At 46.9% G+C, this 19,577-nt stretch overlaps 1 protein-coding gene across 7 annotated transcripts in view; it reads left to right on the plus strand.

The window, feature by feature from the left end:
• The window catches only part of TFAP2B (transcription factor AP-2 beta), a 65,724-nt gene that overhangs the window by 7,594 nt on the left and 38,553 nt on the right, over nt 1-19,577 (plus strand). For 4 of the 7 annotated variants that reach the window (XM_083730518.1, XM_083730517.1, XM_083730516.1 and 1 more), the window contains exons 3-4: nt 5,852-5,912; nt 16,785-16,847. In XM_083730518.1, coding sequence (XP_083586644.1) covers nt 5,852-5,912; nt 16,785-16,847 — 124 coding nt within the window. The remainder of the gene's footprint in view (nt 1-5,851; nt 5,913-16,784; nt 16,848-19,577) is intronic. The other 3 variants (XM_083730521.1, XM_083730520.1, XM_083730522.1) reach the window with 1 other exon arrangement.

Consider the following 19,577-nt stretch of genomic DNA (forward strand, 5'->3'; position numbering starts at 1 on the left):
TGTCCAGTGACCAAGGAGAGAGAATTAGAGGATCTGGGCTGAATGGAGATATTTCATGGCGTGATCCGTATTCAGCTTTGAAAATGATGGGGGCCAAACATTTATTTGAAAATGGCTCCTCTGAATTCGAATGCAAAGGAATGGGAACTCGGGGCAAATTGCTCAGCTATGTGAAAACAAAGGAAAAATGCAGAGCATCAGTCATAGGAAAGGTTATGGCCCAGGTTTTAGCTGAAGAAAATGTGCTAGGTGTGCGGATTGTTTTGTTCCAAAACAAACCTATTCTAGGCTAGGAAGCAGCTCCCTTGAAACCGCCTAAGAGGCAACAGCTATTCTGAGGTATGAATCTTGTGAGTAATGTGCAGTTTTGGGGAGACAGAAAAAGGCAGGTGGAGCAGAAGCAAGCGACCCTGATGGAGAGGGACTTTGCTTTATTTGAAATGCATTTGCTTCTAAGGGAGAGAGAGGGAGGAAATGTCCAGTCTCCTTCCCTTATAACTTACTCTTATTTGGGATGGGGGATACACCATAGAATTCATTCTAAACTTTGTAAGAATAATCCAGTTTACCTTGTACACAAATCCAGAAGTTTACAAAAAATCACACGCATCGGTTTTATTCAGTTTCTCACATAACAAGAAAAGGGTTATGCAGAGGGGAAACGGTGCCTGCGTCCCCGCCTCCCAATTTCTTAAGCTGTCTGGACAGAAATGTGGTTAACTGTAACTGGGGGGGAAATAAGGCAAGTAGAAACAGAAAGAAATTAGGGAGAAAATATATAATTATAGAAATACAAACCGAAGCCATGTGTAATCCATTCTTCATGGACAGAATGAAGCGTTTCTTGTAACTGGAGAGTTTTCTGTTGCAGTGCTGTAAACATGTTGCTGTCCTTGAGAGCGTTAAATTCTGCACTTGGTCACGTGCGGCCTGATTCTATGGGTGTTTGCTCTGAGGCAAGTACCGGTAAATGGTCCTCAAGAGAGGAGCCACGCAGAGGGTAGAGAATGTGGGCGGGCAATTGATGTAGTCCACAACTTTTACATGAACACCTCTCTAGTAAAGGGAGGGAGCGTGCCACCTCCGTCATAACGAATGACTAACTATATGGGAAGATTTCCAGACTGTCCTTAAAAGTTCAGCCTGCTCATATATTCTGGGAAGTTCTGCTGAAATCAGTAGGGCTTGACTTCCAAGGGGAAGTGTTTAGGATCTAGGGACCAGTGACTGAAGGCCAGGGGTGCCAGGGTAGCTGAATAGTGAGTGGATGCTGGTAACCTTTGTCTACTGCAAAGATTTATTTAGGAAGATCGGGGGATCCATCAAACTGCATGGGCGTTCTGGCACAGTTAGGCAGTTTTAAGTCCCTTTGACTTCAGTGCGAGGGGTGAGAGTACATCTTTGCATCAATCCCACTGGAATCAGCAGAAGTTCTGCTTAATTGTAGCTGGATCGTAGGTGTATATATTGTTAAAGGGCGTGCAAGAGTGCACAATAAATCCATTTCCTCTTAAGTAATCCTATTAGATGTGAATGTTCTGCAAGGTATATTCTTAATGGCATGTTTGGCAAGCTTGCACATCTTAGCGTGCGAGTCTACATGAAATTGATATCTGGCTTATTTGAATTAATGGAATCTACTAGAGCTAGATAGATACGTCTACGAAATTTTGATTCTTCGTTTCCTTGGTGATGCATTTCCTTGATAAATAGCACCATTGAGAAACTATTTCCTCAGGAATACTTTATGAATTATTAGCAGTCATTATCTATTATTAGAGCGAGGATACTTTCATTTGGTACGTTCTGTGTACATGTGCAATTAATGTGTACCGCAATGTAACTAAGGTATCAGGTGGATGATAAGAAATTTGTTTCTTCTTAATGTCCTTAATAAATTAAGATTAGACAGAGAGATCGATGAAGAAATAGTTATGATATATTCACGGCTGTGTGCCATTAATATGTCTGCAGTTGCTCCCTATCTTTAATTGAAACTCGAGTATTCGTGATACCAAGTATGATATATTGCAGCGCTTTATTTTTCATCTCCAGTAATATATTACGGGTTAATATTTGATGTAATGTTTTCTTGAAACACCTTATTGTTCTCTCATTAAGCACATCAGTTCAGGTGTTCGCAGGCGAGCAAACTCACAGTCCTGGGAATCCAAAGTATTCGGATTTATGCAGTTTAAACGCTGCTGTCGTAAATAAAACCGAAATCAACCAGAATTGCTTACAAGGTCGTGTTAATCAGAACAGGGGTGCTTCGCTTGGAATTGGCGGCTCTGAAGCCTTTTCAATAAGATTGCTTCGGCTTAACTGGTTTCTATATCAGATTTGCTTCAGGGTTTAAGATTCAAAACTACTCTTCCTCGCAGCAATCCTGAAGGCAATCCTGTATCCTTCTTACGCATCTGTGCGCAGAAACCAGCCCCTTGAGTTTAGCGGGACTTTTCCAGTTAAGTAAGAGCACGCAGGCAGAGTTATACGGAAACCGGTCCCATTGCTAATGGACGGGACGGACTTCCGAGGCACGTATTAAAGGCAGATCACGGTCTGGCTGAAATCAATGCGCATTCGTTCTCCGTAAATCCCTTTCGAACTGAAGTGAGTCCTGCACTGCTAGGCCTTTCTTCCCACCCCCTCCATTTATTGCTCTCGGGATGTCAGATGGAGATTGGAAAGGGTTAGCTTTTTATTTAAAATAAATAAATAAATGTGTGCAGTTTATAGCGGGGAATGTCCAAGACTGGATTCCACCCCCACCGTCTCTTCTGAGAGGCGCTGGGGATCCAAAGTTAACTTTGCACCCATGCAAAGTAACCCCTGGTATCACTTTTAACTAAAGAAGTCTAGTAATTAAAAGTCTGAGTTGTGTGTGCGTGTGCGTGTGCGTGTTTCCGCATGCAGTCCTAATTAAATCTTTACGATCCTCTCTGTGACTATTAACTGCCAGCATGCTGCGCGAATATCCTGTACAAAAACCCAGCAGGCGGCCGTAATTAGATCGAAAATCAGACAAGACTCTTCTCATTAACTACAACAGCTCAGGCGCGCTGCTGATGAGGAGGCGAGCAGCGGAGGGTGCGAGGAACAGGTTTCCAGGAGGAGCCCCGCCACCGCCACCACCCACCGCGCCTCCCAGGAACTGCGCCCCTAGAGCACAAGTGCCTTCGAGGGCACTTAATCCGGATCAACGCCAAGCCCGCCCCTTTACCTGAGCGAAAGAGGATTAGAATCCCCATTCCTTGCAAGAGCTGCAGATGAGCACCAGGGGGTGGGCGCTGCTTCCAATGTTCTGCTCGCGAGCTTCCCAGCGAGACACAAGCATGGCCACTTTGGGGGGGGGGCGGGGGCGGGAGTGTGTTCTTAGACGTCCAGCCGGGGTTGTTCAGGTGGGGGAAGAACCGTTCCAAGATAATTATTTTTTGTTTAGGGATTAGGGGCTTGTGACACCCTTCCCTTGCTCCCAATAAGGACGGAGAACATGCCCCGGCAGGTATTTATTCCCTCTGGTTGCGTCTGTAAGGTGAGAGACGCGGTCCAGCCGCTCGCTCTTTTACAGAGCCATCCTCGACGCGTTTTACTTTGAAGTAAAGGCACTGAACACGAAGCGAGATTTATGCCCGAGTAAGCGTGCGCAGGCTTGCCGCTTGGAAAGGGGGAGAAAGGAAGAAGCAGGAGCCTCCCTCTCCTTTTGTCTAGTGCTCAGCCCTGCGGCTACTTTTGAAGCTGAGGGCTAGCGGACGCTTCTCTGGCAAGCTCTCAGTGCCACGACCATTCGCGAGGACCCCAATTCCAAGCAAACGCGCTTAGCACTAGAGTCAGAGTGGCTGGCAAGAGACCGCTTGACCCAGATACGCAGAAGCCCTTGAATGAAATCCTTCGCTGAGGCCATCTTCAGCAGAAGAGTCGGAAATGTTTGTTAGGTCGGTCACTGTTGCTTAGGGATAGAGAGCCCTGTTCGCTCTAGACACCGTGGCCTAGACTCGACAAGGTCCTCATGGGGAGAGCACGTGAAATCATCGAGTTAGGCAGCATCAGCTCCGTTGAATTCAATAGGTCATACCTCCGAGTAGACCATGGCAGGACCACGCTGGTAAAACCTATGGGGAAACACCGACATTTAAACCCAGGCTCTGTGAAGTGGGAGGGTATGGAGGGAGGCAACCTCAGCCCAGTTTTGCTATACATTTTATATGAAATGATGCAAATTTATTTTCTTTCATTTGTCTTGGAAACCTAATGGTTTTTGTTCGTCTGAGTAACGGTGAAGGACGGGAGGAATCTTTTTCCTTCATAAGGAGTTTGAAACGCCTTATAGGACTCACTTTATCCCACGGACTGACTTGTAGGTGCGCATCGCGGTAGCTATGATGAGGAGGAACTCCTCTGCTGCTTTGAAGATTATGACAATATTTCCACTTACTAAGACTTACTAGGGTTAGGCAACAGGTGAAATTATCTTCAATGGGGTAGGGAAATAAAGGCTGCACCTCCATGCATGCTAACTGGGAAGGAAATCCCATTAAACTGAGGCCCATCTTTCATAATACAGAGGACAAACTCGGAGGCCTGGTCGTGCCTTGGACCGTACCACTTCAGGCTGCGGGGGGGCGTGTTCCTATCCTGAAGAGCAATTCCCACAGATAAATTTGTGCAGTGGAGAAGGATTCCAAGGTAGTCGTCTCCCCTCTGTGCTAGTTTTCTACGTCCGGGGACTTTTTCTAATGAAGGGACTTTAACTATGCGGCACACCGCTACCACCTGTTGCCTTAAAGAGGTATGGTCCAAACACGGATTTGGCACTCTTATTCCAGAGAACTAGGCTTCCGAGCAAGCAGTAAGCAAAACCCAACCTTTTTCTGCCCTTTGAGCCCTAATCGGATCACGCAGCCACACAATACAAGAGCCCTTCTGCAGTACCTCCTTCGTGTCCACCCATGCTCGCTCCTGGGCCAAAATATTGTTTTTTTAGTTGAAGGAAGACGTGTCATGATTACAGGTGTGGCTCCTAGATCATAGCGGGAAGGAGAAGGCTAGAGGGCCATAAAAAAAAAAATTGGCTTCGGTAGACAATCTATTTTAATCGCCTATCAGAGTATCAGTAAGTTGTTGTTCCCCGCCCCATCTTCGTTTCCTGCGAGTTGCCCTTCTCCTCCTGCACAGGTAAGGAAGTTGTTCCAACAGAAGAACGACTGAAAGCGAAGATCTTGACAGCGTGGGCTTTAAATTAAACTTACTATGTGCTTTACTGATGGCGCTCATCCTTTACTTAAACTGGCAACCTAAAGCACGATTACTCGGAAGTAAGCCCGATTGGGTTCAATAACATTTACTTATAAGTAAACCTCTAAGATCGGGTTGTTTCGAGATCGTCGACTTGGCTAAAATAGACCCACCAAGAGTGTGTATTCCTAAATTCCAAGCAAACTCGCACAGAATTATTATATTGTGAATGTGCCCTATTTCAAATGGTCTTATTGTCTAACTAGGGCAAATAAAGGAATTTTTAAACGCTTGAAGGAATAAAGTCGGTGTATTATTTAGCTCTCTTTTTTTAAGCAATAAAGAAGAAAAAGAAGCCCAGGTGTTTTGCACCTCTTTCTATTAGATCCTCTAATCTGGGAGCGCTTCATTGCCCTGTCGATTTAATAAGGAACGCCTCTCTTTCCCTAGTGAATGAATATAAATGGTAATAACAGGAATTCCAGAACCTGGGCTGACGTGATGTCGTGCGCGCGCGCGCGTGAGTGCATATGTTTATACCTACGTGTACGTTGTACCCTGCCGGCCAGTCAATTTGAATAGTGATACCCCCTCCCCTTCTTTTTTGTATTCATAGTCAGTAGAAGATGCCAATAACAGCGGCATGAACTTGTTGGACCAGTCTGTCATCAAAAAAGGTATGGAAAACATTTCAATACTGTGTGTACGCGCGCGTATGTGTGGCATTTGTTTCATCGTTTGGGGACAATCGATAGTCCTTCCAAGTAATGAATATCCTTTTTCTACCTACTTGGAAGTACTTATTCCACTGGGGCTTACTCCCGAGTAAACGTGGATAGGATTGAATTGCACGTTTCACGTGGAAGAGACAAGAATACGTCAGTAAGAAACAAAGAGAACGGAGGGATTAATAAAGGCAGATTTTTATTAAGGAGGGGAGGGTAACGGAAGCAAAACTCCCTACTGATCATGTGGACCACACTTGTAATCAATGAAATTTGCTTCCTGGGAACCACAGCTGTGATCCTAAGAACACGTCATGAGCCTAGGAATGTGCCTGGGAAGCAACCAGTTTAATTGCGCAATGGGGCTTGTTCTCCAGTATGTCTACGAAGAATCCTAGCCTCGAGCTCTGTGCACATTAAGTTGGGAATGAGCCATCGGGCTCTGTGCACATTAAGTTGGGAGTTGTAGCCATCGAAACTTCCGTCCCGGTAAGCATTCATAAGAACTGACTGCTGATTGGCTGTAATCTCTGAAATTTCATGGAACCATTTTGTAGGCAAACGTTTTGAGGATTGTGATGTAAAAGCGGAATGAACGGATCTTGCATCTAAGTGAGGTTACTTCCCTTGGTGTGGGAATGAAAGGTTTCCTAATTCTGGGATGTATCCCCCCCCCTCCACTCAGAAAGGGAAAGTCCAGTTGTGAAACGGCCGCAAATCATTTCATAGCTTCCACCCCCCACGTCAATTCTCGTTTTGCGTAGAACAATGGCTCTGGCTAAATAACAAAATTCCCATGATCCTTGGCGGTTGCGATTCGGGCCCCTTGTTTATGTTGCCTCCATGCTGCTTGCCCAATGGCAGCCTTGATTTTAAGGCTGAGCCTTCTGCACAATTCACTTGGGAGTAAGTCTCATTGAACCCAGCGGACAACTCCTGAGTAAACGTGCACGGGTGTGGCAAGAGCTTGGTTGTAAGGGGTTTTCCCAGCCTGTGGACACGCGCACACAAACACACACGCACGCCTGTCCTTCGGGAAAACATGGGATGGGGAGGGTTACGAATCGCACATGCTCCATTAAAAAACAAATCTACACATGCATACATGATTTAGTGTAAGTGTAGCTTCGCCCCATACTGTTAGAGGGAATGTGATATTAACAAATGTTTGCAATCTCTTGTACAGCTGTAAGCAAAATAATTAACTAATTAAACTAATTAAATGTAATTACAATAACTCATTTTGGGCGTATTGCAGCTGCTTCACTCTTTCCCCAGCTTCCCCCGCCCCCCGTTTGAATTTCCCTGACAGACTTTTGAAAACGTGGGACGATTACGGCGATAAGGCAACAGACATTGAGCAGACCCTACTCAACGAAGAGAGGGGTGCTAGATTTAACGATCTCCGGAATTACTATTGCTAGATCCAGTTCTGAACTGCACAGGATGGGTGTGGTAGCACTGGCTCTTCGGTGTCCTAAATAGCAACCCCCATTGCCGGGGCTCGCCTTACCGTTAAGAACCACTCCGGCGAGCTCCCTAACAAAGCTCCCCCAGCCCTGAGCAGAAAGGGAAACAAAAACCTGTCTTTAGACCTCGGTTTTGAGAGTTCCTCTAAAACTCAAGGCTCCCGTCCCAAAATCTGCTTCTATAATCAAGGGAAAGGGGGCATAAGGAACTAAGTTTAGGAGGAAGTATTTACATGTGCTGAACGTGGTATCCCACTGAAGAAAGCTGAATGGAAAGGACGTGATTTGTTTCCTTAAAATCAAATCTGTGTGACTCCAAGGTGGAGGTGGATTAGCGGCGGAGAGAAGAGCTTCGGGCCCTGTAATTTCTGCTGCTTTCATCGTGATGCAAGGCTGCGTGTGGGCGCAGTCTCCCTGGCATAGGAGCCAACTCTGAGGGGCCTCGGCCCCCACAATAAAATATTTGAGGGGGCCGGGCCCCCACAAAGCTGATGGACATTCCCATTCAAATGGTGTGTGCGCGCACACTGCATTATATGGTCGATGATGTGGGGCGGGGCTTACCTGGGCCCCACAATATTTTATTCAAGTTGGCACTCCTGCTCCCCAGTAAGTCAAAATCCCGATGGGACCGGATCCTACTGGTTTTAGTGCAGGTGACTTTTACCCAGTTACATAGAACTCAGCCCCACAGATGCGGGCGGGACCTGCTCCCGAGTAAAGGTCCATAGAATTACTGCTGCCTTTATAGGAAATCCTAAACTGGAATGAAGCGAAAAGGAAGGGCACAGTTCTGCTCATGATTTCAGGTGGCACTTGGGAGCAGAGCAGACAGCCCCCTTCAGCTGACTGGCTTGGGCAGGAAAGGTAGATTGCAGGTAGATTGGTCTGCCACCATGGCGCTCATAAGCGCGTTGCCTTTTCTCGGGTCCTCTTCCTTAACTGATAGCCCAGCTTCAGCCTTGGCGCACTTTGCTTGCGGGAACAAAGTACTTGCTTCTTTCAGCCGGTGCTGTCTTCCATTGCCTTGAATGGAAGTAGGATCTCTCCTGGGTTGCACCGTTACAGCCCAGTCTTATAGCATAAGTCTCCTCCGAAGTCAGAGTACTTATTAATAACTTGCTCGGGAGGGAAGTAACTGAATATTTTATAGAACGGCGTCGTATAAATTTCGATAATGAGCAAGCCAATCAATTTAAGGCCGCGGCGCTAAACAACCAAAGCCAATGAAACAACTAAGTAAATGTGATTGAGGCTGAGGGATGAGGGTGAGACTATATATCTTCCAAATGTTGTTGAATTCCCTCACGCATCGGCCCCAGCAAGCATGGCCAATGTCTAGAGATGATCATCATAATTTATGATTTTTACCGCTGCGAATTGGAGTCGGGCGGCATCCGCGGACACCACGTTGACAACCCCGGCTATTGTCGCCTTTTGCTAGCGAAGTCAGTCCAGTCGAACTTACTCCTAAAGAGTCCTTCCCTCCTGCCCCGGTGTGTGTGCGCGTGTGCGCGCGCACGCGTGCTGCATAATATTGTCTAACAAATCTCTCTACATAGGAGCCAACTCCTAGAGGTCAAGGAGTATTTGCCCCCTGCCCCCCAAGTTGATTGGCATTGCTTTTCAAATGGTATGCGTGCACCGCGTCATGTGATCGATTATGCAGGGCGGGGTTTACGTGCCCCCCCCCATATATTTTATTCAAGTTGATTACTGGTAGCACGATCTTAAGCATTTTCGGTTATATTGCCTTTCTTGTCACCTCTACTGAGAAGTGAGCTGCTTGAGTTCAGTGGGGCTTACTTATTGGAAGCCATAGTAACTGCGTTAGAATCACTGCCCAGAATCCCATTCACTACTCTTAGAAGAGCGTCCTGTTCTTAAAATCAGATGTGTGGACGACTCCCCACACTTTCTGCACACACAATTCAAAAGTCTTGGGAATTCAGGGTTTTCCTTCCAGCAGTGAGCCTTGTCTGAAATCCCTTCTGAGAAATATGGCTGGACAGGTTTCTAGTAGCAAAACAGCGAAAGGCCTAGGGGCATTTGTGGCTGCCTGTCCTTAAGCAGATCCTGGGAAGAGGGAAGCTGCAGGGCCCGCGAGGTGTTTGCGCAGATAGCTGCAGTATCTGTGGCAGGGAGAAGGCCGCTCTCTTTCTTCTGGTTGGAACCTAATGCCGAAGGGATCGTTGCAGCTGCAACCCTCTCTGCTACGTGTGAACGGATAGAAAAGTGGAGTGACGCTTCCTATTTCACACAGAGCGGTGCCCATTTTTCTAGGCAAAAATATCCCAGTGACAAAGGAGATGCGATATGGAGATAAATTATTAACACACTCAGCTCATCCCTTAGCGCCCATGTCTTACGATCTTTGAGGCCTATGAAAGTAATGGCGATATCTGTCATCTTTTATTGCCACGCTGGTCCCAGTGTGTGACACTCCCCCCCTTTTTTTTTTCTTAGCGTAAGAAGGGAGGAGAGGAAAGACGACACGGTAACCCTCTTCATTCCCTCTAGCCGTCTGTTTAAAACCTTGGTACCAACCAGAATAAAATTCAGTTCACATCTCCACCTTGCACACATCCGGCTGGTGGCAACCTCCACTGGAACTGGGTGGCTGAGAGAGGAGGTTCGCGTGTGCGTGCTTGATTCTGAACTGCTGGGAGGCCTGGTGGAAGAAGCCCCTGTGGACAAATGGCGCATCTCTCCCGCAAACACGCAGTTCCGTTTCAATTCAGACAGTTCACACGTGCAGCTGTAATAATAATAATAATAATAATTTATTATTTCTATGCTGCCCATCTAACTGGGTTGCCTCAGCCACTCTGGGCAGTTCCCAACAGCAAACAGTAAAAGCTCAATACAACACACACTGAACAGGGCTGCAAGGCAGAAAGCGTGGCGTGAATAATCAAGCAATGTATTTGAACGAATGAATCAGTCCTCAATACCCAATAAACCTGCTTTCGGATCTGGGTTCTAAACACTCTGCCTGCTTGCCTAGTTTCTTTTGAAGCAGTAGCAGCGGCAGCAACGAAAACCAAACCTGACCTGCGTGTTGGAGCCTCTGTTGTATGACGTACTTCAGAGTCCGATGGCTGGTTCTGCTGAAGGCCCCATGAATTTAATTTAATTTGCAATCCTAACCCCGTTTGCCCGGCTGAATTCAGTAGGAAGTAGTAGACATCGTCGCTTCCATAGGGACTTCAGCCTTAAGCAAACTTACTAGAGCGCGAATCCCACTGAGTTTAGTAGGAGCTTACTTTGTAGTAAAAGTGCGTTGGGTCGAACTGTTAATTTAATCTAGGACTACTTTTCATAGTCAAGTTCTGTCTTCCTCGCGTGTCGTCTTTTAATTGTTTATTTTTATTTCGTCCTTGCTTCCTTCTCCATCTACTAATCTTGAACTGAAGTAAACAGATGGGTCTATACTCCTCTCTCTATACTCTGTCTATACTCCTCTCTGTCTATACTCCTCTCTCTCCCCCCGACCTCGCTGTTTCCTGGCTGAGGCGCTTGACTCCGTCGCAGAAACACAATATGTTGTGAGCTGCACACTGTCTCCCTCCCTCCCTCCCTCCCTCCCTCTCCTCTCGTTATGTTTGCGATCTGGGCTTCCTTGACATTTCTGAGGTAATTTAGTTAAGAGGAAATGAGTTGTTCCCAGTAGAGAGAGCAAACGAGTGGAGTGGAGGTAGCCAGCGTGATAAATGGCTCTTTCATTTGGAGATCTCCAGAGCTCGTTTAAGGCTAATTTTCTGTATTAGCCCCCTTTGAGCTATTAATGCAATAGGCAGGGACCGTGGCCCCTTGTCTCTGAGCTGCCCCATTAGAGCCAGCATTAAGCTGCCAAGCCGGATCTCCGTTGCTGGGGTGCTGGTGAGGCTATAATGAAAGGTGCTTTTTGCAACAACAACAAAAAAAAAAAGGAAAAGAAAAGAAAAGAAAAGAAAAGAAAGACAAAATGAAGAAAACGGGGGGAGGGAGAAGCAGTTCCTAATCTAAAGTGGCAGAGGGTGGTTAATACGATTTGAAGGGGGCTGGTCAATGAGCAATCAATAAAGTAATAATGAGAGGGATGCGCTACATTAACAGGCTAAAAATCCAACGAGACATTAAAAAATCATTCGTAACTCTTATTTCCATTAAGGCAGGCGGAGGGAGGCGGCGGCGGCTGCGGCAGTCCCAGCTTTAGAGAGCAGTAAGCGCAAAGGGTGACAACGCAGAATCCTCTCCACTAAAGTGGAGTTTGGGATTCCGTCGCGCCCTGCGTTGTTCTGCAGTCAAATCCTCAGCAGAAAATCCTGTTGCTAAGGAAGGCCCTCCCAAGTCACACACTTCGGGACTGCAAGTTTTGCGACCGGAGAGTTTGCACATTGAGCGAATTGATGGCAGCCCCTCCCACCCCCACCCTCAGAGGTGAAATGCGAATTGGAGGCCATTCAAGTCCAACTCCAGAACAAGCAACCCTGGAACACCCATGAGCAAACTTCACCACGTCTTTTAACTTGTTTTACTTTATAGCGAACCTAAGTGTTTCTCAGTAGAGCTTGCTTCTGATTTGGAGACTACTTCCATAAGGTTAAGAGTAACTAAGCATTGCAGAGGGTTGGACTAGATGACCCTTGGGAGTCCCTTCCAAACGCTTATGATTCGATCATCCGGGTTACCTGAGTTGCCAGATCGCACGCTTTCATTTGGGGGGGGGGAAGGTGGAGATGTATGAACCCTTCGCCCTGGCAGACATTAAATATTCGCAACGGCCAACGCGGAGCAGGATCCCCCAGCGGCTCGAATGGCTTTTCAAACACCGGCATTGAGGGTGGGGCACGTTGGCTAAAAGGCTGGATGAAACGATGTTTTGATTATGCACGGAGCGGTAAAGCGGGGGCGAGGAGACTCCCTGTCCCGGTCGCCTCTGGGTGGAGTTCTGCCGGAAGTGCGGAGCCGCGTTGAGGGAGACTCGCTGCAAGGCTTTCCTAAAGGATCGCGTCGCGTGATATGGATTCTCTCCCATCTCTGCAGACTTCATGGCTGGTGGCTGGTCCACCCTCATGACTTTGCTGAACCCGAGGGCTTGGTAGTTTATTAGGCTGTTTTGGATGTGGCTAGTAGGAAGCCCTTTCCCACTTGAAATTGTCACTGGCAGTTACTTCGGGATCAATATGTAGATAATTGGACCTCAAAGCGGCAAACGCATCCCAGCAGCAAATGCGTGGGATCGTATCCTGACTCCCCACGGTGGGCCAACCCCTGGGAATCCAACGGGGAACTGTCCGCCACCCCTCTCGCATTTACTTCCTCTGCGTGGCGAGCGCAATTGTAGTTTTAGAACACACAGACACATATAATCAACGTACATTCAATGCACGCAAGAATCCTGGCAACCTTAGACTTACAATTCCCGGTACCGATAGCAAACCATAGTTCCCAGGATTCTTTGAGGAAAGTCGTGCCCTTTAAATGTGCGTGGGCTGTGCTTGATTTATGGTGCAAAGCGCAATAAGAGGGACCTGAGCAGTTGGAAGCCATTCTAAGAAGTAGTGTGCAGGGATGGACCCTGTGGTTGGTTCAGCAGTGGTCAAGACTCTCACGAAAGAAGTCCACACATTATATGTATAGATAAGATTAGATACCATTTTGCGAGGAACGGTGAAGGGAAAATACCGTTCTGGGCCATCGGCTAGTATTAATTCTCCTTCGAAAAAAATCGCTTTTGAATGCAGCGGGGCAGGTACGGCGGGTCAAAGCTTAACTCTTTTTGCCCGGGAGACATTCCAAGGCTGCCTTTTGGGATCCAGTTGATTGCAGCGCTTTATGTTGACGCCCTTGTCCAACCCGTGTGAAAAGGGCAAGGGGCGTCTTGAACTTGCCGATTGTAGCGATTTATGACTTGATATCCCCCTCCCACAGGAACGGGGAGGCGGGTTTGTAGGCCTGCCTGAAACCTGTTTGCAGGAGTAGCACCACGCCTGCCCAAAGCCCAGAGCTAAAGGAACTCGCTGCCAGCTAAAGAGAAGGGAGAGGCAAATTTGGAGTACAGTAGAGAGAGAGAGGGACAGAGAGAGCTGACCGCATCGGGCAAATATTTGCTAAAATCGCTTCAGCTTTTTGCCAGTCATTTCAACGAAACTCAGAACATGCAAAAACTGAGCTGAGTCGAGAAGGAACTTCCTCCGTTTTCTTCCAGCTGTTGAGTAGTGCGGTTTAAGGCTGCGTGAGATCCTCGGCAGGTCTTTACAGGGGGCTGAATCCCATTGCGATATTCTAGGCAAGTCTGTAAGGATGGCACTATAAACTGCTTAAATCGAAACAACTGGACAGATTACTGTAATTCGAGAGCGTGTAGGATTCCATTCAGTGAAGATGGGTTTAACATTAAAGTTTTCCGGAGCTGAAGCTTTGTAGCCTCCCAGGACTGGACACATACTTTGTTTGGTCCTAGAGGAGACACAATAATATAAAATAGGGAAATAAAGCTCTCTGTGTCGTTAGATGTGAGGAAACCTGCCAGCAGATTTACAAAGGGAAGCAGGGTCGTCGGGTATGGTTTCAAATTGGATGGGGAACCGTGTGTGGATGTTCCTGCACCACAGGGGTTGCGCCAGATGACCTCTGGCGTCCCGTCCAACGCTGTGATTCTATATTTATGTGTTTTTGCAGCTTGGCTTGGAAGTAAATGTTTATTTACACCGAATAAATGCTTTCCATCAGGGCTGTTTAGCACGTGCCCTCCAGAGGCTCCCAGCACCCTCAGCCGCGGTGGCCCGTGGTCGGGTCTGTTGGGAGTTGAAGCCCACAGCCTTTGGAGGGCACAGCTTTGGTTTCCTTGGGCCTTGCTGAAATATTTTCTTCCGAGAAATGTGTGCGCCACGTGGCACTGAAGGCCAAGCCGTTGCTGCACCTTTGAACACTTAACTGGCCGTTGAAACCCGCGGGACCGACCTCCAAGTACACTTGTCTATTCAAAAGAGGGAAACTTTCGAATTATTGCGCGCTCATTACTCGACACAAACAGATTTTAAAGGGACTTCCAGATAAATTAGCACAATCCGCTTGCTGGCTACTGGCCCGATTTATTTTAAGAGGATTCCTTGGGAGCAAATGGGTCGTGGCTCTGGGTGTTGCTCCAGAAAACACCCACATTACATAAGAACAATTCCACGATTCCAAACCCTAATTAAGTGCGGTTGTGGGTTTTTTTTTACGTATGATTAATATATAAAACGAAAATAAACAGAAACTCAGAAGCGTCATAAATCTAGGCTTGTGATCCTATCACAAGGTATTTGGGAGCCCCATTGCTCCAGAATCGCCCCCCTTTTTGTTTGTTTGTTTGTTTGTTTGTTTGTTTGTTTGTTTGCTCTCTGTTGTGTGGGAGCAACCCAATGGAGAACCGATTTTCTTTTCTCCCTGCCCGCCCAGCCTTAATATATGCGTGGAAAATGGTAAACATGTAAAGAAGCGAAAGTTTCACGCTGGGTTGCTGCACGCTCCATTTCCTTGCCGTTTCCTGCTGTCGTTTCAAAGCGATCTTGCTCGACTAAGAGCTCCCGTTTTCGGGAACAGGATTGTCGTTCATAATTACTAGCAAACCAAGCGGCTACTGCGGATCCCTCGCTCCTATTGATAAGCTCAAGAGAAAGGGAGGAAGAGGGGGAGCGAAGCGGGGAGGGCAGTCCCTTCCTTCTGTTAGAAATTAAAACAAAAGCACCCACCTCGGTTATAATATTATAACCGGAGTGGCAGCGGGTGCGGGATGAAGCTCTCTTAAGGAGACGAGAGAGGAAAAGGCTCTTGGGTTTGAGAGAGGAGCTGAGGGGTGTGTGTGTGTGTGTGTGTGTGTGTGTGTGTGTCCCTTGCCCTGTACAGCAGCCCAAGCAAAGGATGTAGTGGCTCAAGGGCGGGGGGCGGGTCGCTGTAAATCGCCTTGAGACCTTGTCAGGGAAAAAGGCGGGGTATAAATAAATATGTGATAATGATCATGATAATACGTAGAAGATCCTAGTGATTTTTACTTGGGAGTAAATTCCATTGACTTATAAAGAAAGTAGATGACTAGCCAGGAACATAGATTTGCTCGGACGGAAAGACCCCGCTGAACGATGGGGTTACTTTGGGGAGCATTCAGAAACGGCACACCCAGCCACACTTCGGCAATTGAAATGACACCAGTCCGGAATTCCAGTTCTTCCTTCCGTATAAAGTGAAGAACGATCCTTAATATTTTCTGGGAAGTAAATTCTATTGCATTCGATGGCTACAGAGAAGTAAAGCAGATGTTAATAGTACTTCAGACCCAGCGAGGAGCCAACTGAGCTCTGTCCATGCTCAGAGTCACTCTGCCTCTGAAAAGTTTCGGGGCTGAGCGCTAGCGTCAGAAACAGTCAGTAGTTTGAGCTAACAGAAGAGCCCTGCTGGATCGGGCCCAAGGCCCGTCTAGTCCGTTATCCTGTTCTCATACTAGCCAACCAGATGCCTATGGGAAGCCGGGAAGGAGGACCAGAGCACAAGAGGCCCCTCCCCATTTGTGGCTCCCTGCAACTGGTGTTCAGGGACAGTGGAGGAGGTACCATGGCTGGGAGCGTAAAATCGTTGCTACGCTGAACTCAAGAACAACAAGTGGAGGAGGCATTTAGGTTAAAATTCTTCATGAGCTGTGTGCTTTCGCTGTTCGTTGTGCCGCGTAGGCCCCCGCTCTTGTGCACCTAATGGGTCTATCTTGAGTAACTGAAATCTCCAAATTGTATTACATTTTGCTATAGCTTTAATAGAAAAGTAATTATACAGATCTGGATAACTCGATCCCTATAGTTTCTTCCATGGGAGGCTCACTTTTTCCTTCCCTTTCCTTTTTCCCCTTCAAAAAGAGAGAGGAGAATTAGGTAATTTACAAAAGATGGACTGGAGATTAGAGTGCACATCTCCGGAGCTATGAAATTGCAATGGATACGGTTATGTAGAGGTTTGCAGGAGCTCTCCGTGTATTTGGAAACGTTTGCCCAAGTCATCTCGCCCTTTGCTAAAGGGCTGCTTCTTTCAAAGGGACTGTAGCAAGAAGAAGAAGAAGCAGGCAGGCGCCATAATACCTGTTAGACGGTGCCTACATGGGAAAATGCTATGAAACGCATTCGCTTCAGTTATATAAGCGGGCAAAGCGACAAGTGCAATATCTGTTTAAACTCCCCTTGCACTCCAGTCCCGATCAGATCTACTTAGAGGCAAGTTCCGTTCATTTTAATGAGGGTCCCTCTGGTGACTTAGGATCGCAGCCTCTGACTCAGATGAATATTTTCTTTACATCAAGTAGAGTGTGTGTGTTCTTGTTTTGTTTTTTCCCCCTCATGTCCAGCCCGATCCTATGTATGTTTACTCGGAAGTAAGTCCCAGTGTGTTCAACGGCGCTTACTCCCAGGTAAGTATGCACAGGGTTGCAGCCTGAATGGTCTACTTACTTGGAGGATGGGTTTGATGAGACACTGGCATCCAGATCCACCGCCCAGTTGGCTGCAGGACTCGCGCTCCGACCTCAACACATTTAATTGGAAGCACATCCCCACGTAAGGAAAGGGTGAAAAGGATCCTGGACGTGAGAATGGTCCCAACCAAATTAAGCAACTGGGGAGAAAGTGCGGTTGGGGTTAGGGTGGGGTCAGGGCGCCTTTTGGAGCCCTTGCTCCTCGGAGACAACTTTAGGATGCAGGCTGCTGGACCCTTGGATCTGGTCTTCTGGTCACTTATTTTAATTTAACCGCCCCCGCCCCGCAAAGTAAGTCCCATTGTCTTGGACTGACTTCCAGGTAAGGCTGCAATCCTGTGCATGCTTCTCTGGTAGCAAGTCCTATCGAACGTGGTGGGACTTGCTTCCGAGTAAATATGTATAGGGATCAGGCTTCGTAAGAGTACTCAGTTCCAACGCAAGTCCTCTAAAGCTGAAAAAAAACTGTTTCCTGAATGTATTCCTTCAGCCACAACCCAAGAAATGTAGGATACCTACTGCTAACAGTTATGGCAAGATGCTTCCAGATTCCACAATGCAGGAAAGATGAGCAGCGTTAGGAATAGGGCATCTTTCTAGTTTTGCTATGGTCTTATTGTAAACCGCCCTGTGATCCTCGGATGAAGGGCGGTATAGAAATTTAACAAACCAACGAACCCCACCAGCAGCGTCCTCGTAGTAGTGGCAGTCCTGGAGACAGGCAGCCTCTTTCGGCTGAAGACAAGGGGGCAGAACTGCATCTCCCGCTCTTTCATTTACATCCCTGTCCTTCTAAAACTCTTCGGGGCAGGAGAATGGTTTGTTGGCAAGCGGGTCTGAGAACATTGCGGCCCGAAATGACTCAGACCTATAGAGTTGGCTGCGATTCCAGCTGTAAATATTTTTCAGCGCCTATTAAAAATGCTTCTCGATCGATAAAAGGGAGGGGGGAGCTGCCACTTGTAGAATAAGGTTGAGACCACCCCCCCGCCGCCACAGTAAACTAGTGAGGCTTGCTTGGGAGTAAATCTGTGTAGACCTGCCCTGTAAGGGTGCGGTTTCCTCGTGTGAGGATACTACTAAAAAGCAAGTGGTGTGTAAGGGGGTCGTCTTCGTTTTAAAAATGGGAGCCCTTTCTCTTGGCGTGACCATGTTGTTGCGTTGCCAGTGAGAGCTGCTATGACTTCCTCGCCACCCAGTTAAGCAGCCGGGGGCGACAGAGGCTGAAGGCGGTTAGGATGGGGGTCTTTGCAGAGGAAGGCCAGCAAAACTCACCCCCAGACTTGTTTTAGGCCTGGTCAGCCGAGATCCCAAAGCTGCTGCTCCCACTCTGTTTGATGAGATTGGACCTTTTTCGTTTCTTTCTGATTAAATGCCTCCTGTGATCTGATATTTTATTTTCTGGTCATGGAAGGCGTTCAGGAGCCCTGACAGACCGAGGAGCTAATATAAAATTTTCTAAAATGCAGAGGTATTAAAAGGGAGGGGAGGGAGATTCATTCTAAATACATCTCTTGGAAGGAAGTTCTAGTGAGAACTTAAAGAATGCTAGTAAAAATCAAGTTTAGGATCCAGCTGAAAGATTTATGAGACCCCTAGAACTTGTTTTACAAAGCCGATACTGTAATAAGGTCTAGAAGATGCAGATTAATAATGACGATAGTCCCTTTGAGCATGTGCAGAGTACATTCCCCTTATCCGCAGGGCGCAGTTAAGCCACAACTGAGTCACTCAATTTGGACTGATTTCACAGATAAGCCCCTGCAACACCTTGCCCTGGACAAGTCATAGATCGATTAGATAGATAAATAAATCTCTATGGACTTTTAAATGGGGGCGGGGCGGTTTACTGTTTTAGTTTGTTGCTATGTTATGTATTTTGTGTTTTTATATTGTAAACCGCCCTGTGAATCTCGGAAGAAGGGCGATATAGATATATATTTTTTAAAATAATATAAATAATAAATCGAACTGCGTGAAATAAGGAAGATAAAATTTATGAGCGAGAAGAGCAAACGGAAGCCCAGCCAGCTTTCGCTTCCAATGAGGCAAAACCACTCAGTCGTTTACTTTGAAACCTCCGTCCAATCCACACCAAGCAGCACGGATCTATGAAATCTAACACGGGCTTGGGACTTCTGTAGTTGTTACAGCGCTTTAGTGTGGTATTCTGGTGTGGTGGAAGGAAATATTTTGTAATAAAACCTGGACGAAAGCTTGTTCTGTCTACTCCTTCCCTTGAGGTTATTGACTTGCCAATTTCCTTGCTAAGCCTATCCCGTTAAGACACTCGATCTTACACGTTTGGGAAGCTCGGGAGATGATGTGTATATAATCAATATATATGCAACGCGCGTACACCATACTCCCGCCCCCTTTGCCACTAAGAGTATTTTCATGAATGGGATAACGATCCTTTTCCTAGGGATACAAAGCTGGGAATAAAGAGTCCCGTTGACATAGCTCAGATTGTACTTCACACCTAGCTGAAACTCTAGCGCCAGTATATGATGATGATATTAAGAATCCTTAAGGAGTCTAAAAGTTGGCTTTCCTCTCTCCTAACCAATTATAGATGCCATTCATTTTGAGGCATGAAAGTGTCATAGAAAGCTGCGACCTTGTTCTCACAAATAATAGTTGTGGTAGCCTCCTTATAGGAGTGTA

The sequence above is a fragment of the Podarcis gaigeae genome (assembly GCF_964106915.1).
Source record: "Podarcis gaigeae genome assembly, chromosome: 3".
In the NCBI taxonomy this organism is placed as follows: domain Eukaryota; kingdom Metazoa; phylum Chordata; class Lepidosauria; order Squamata; family Lacertidae; genus Podarcis; species Podarcis gaigeae.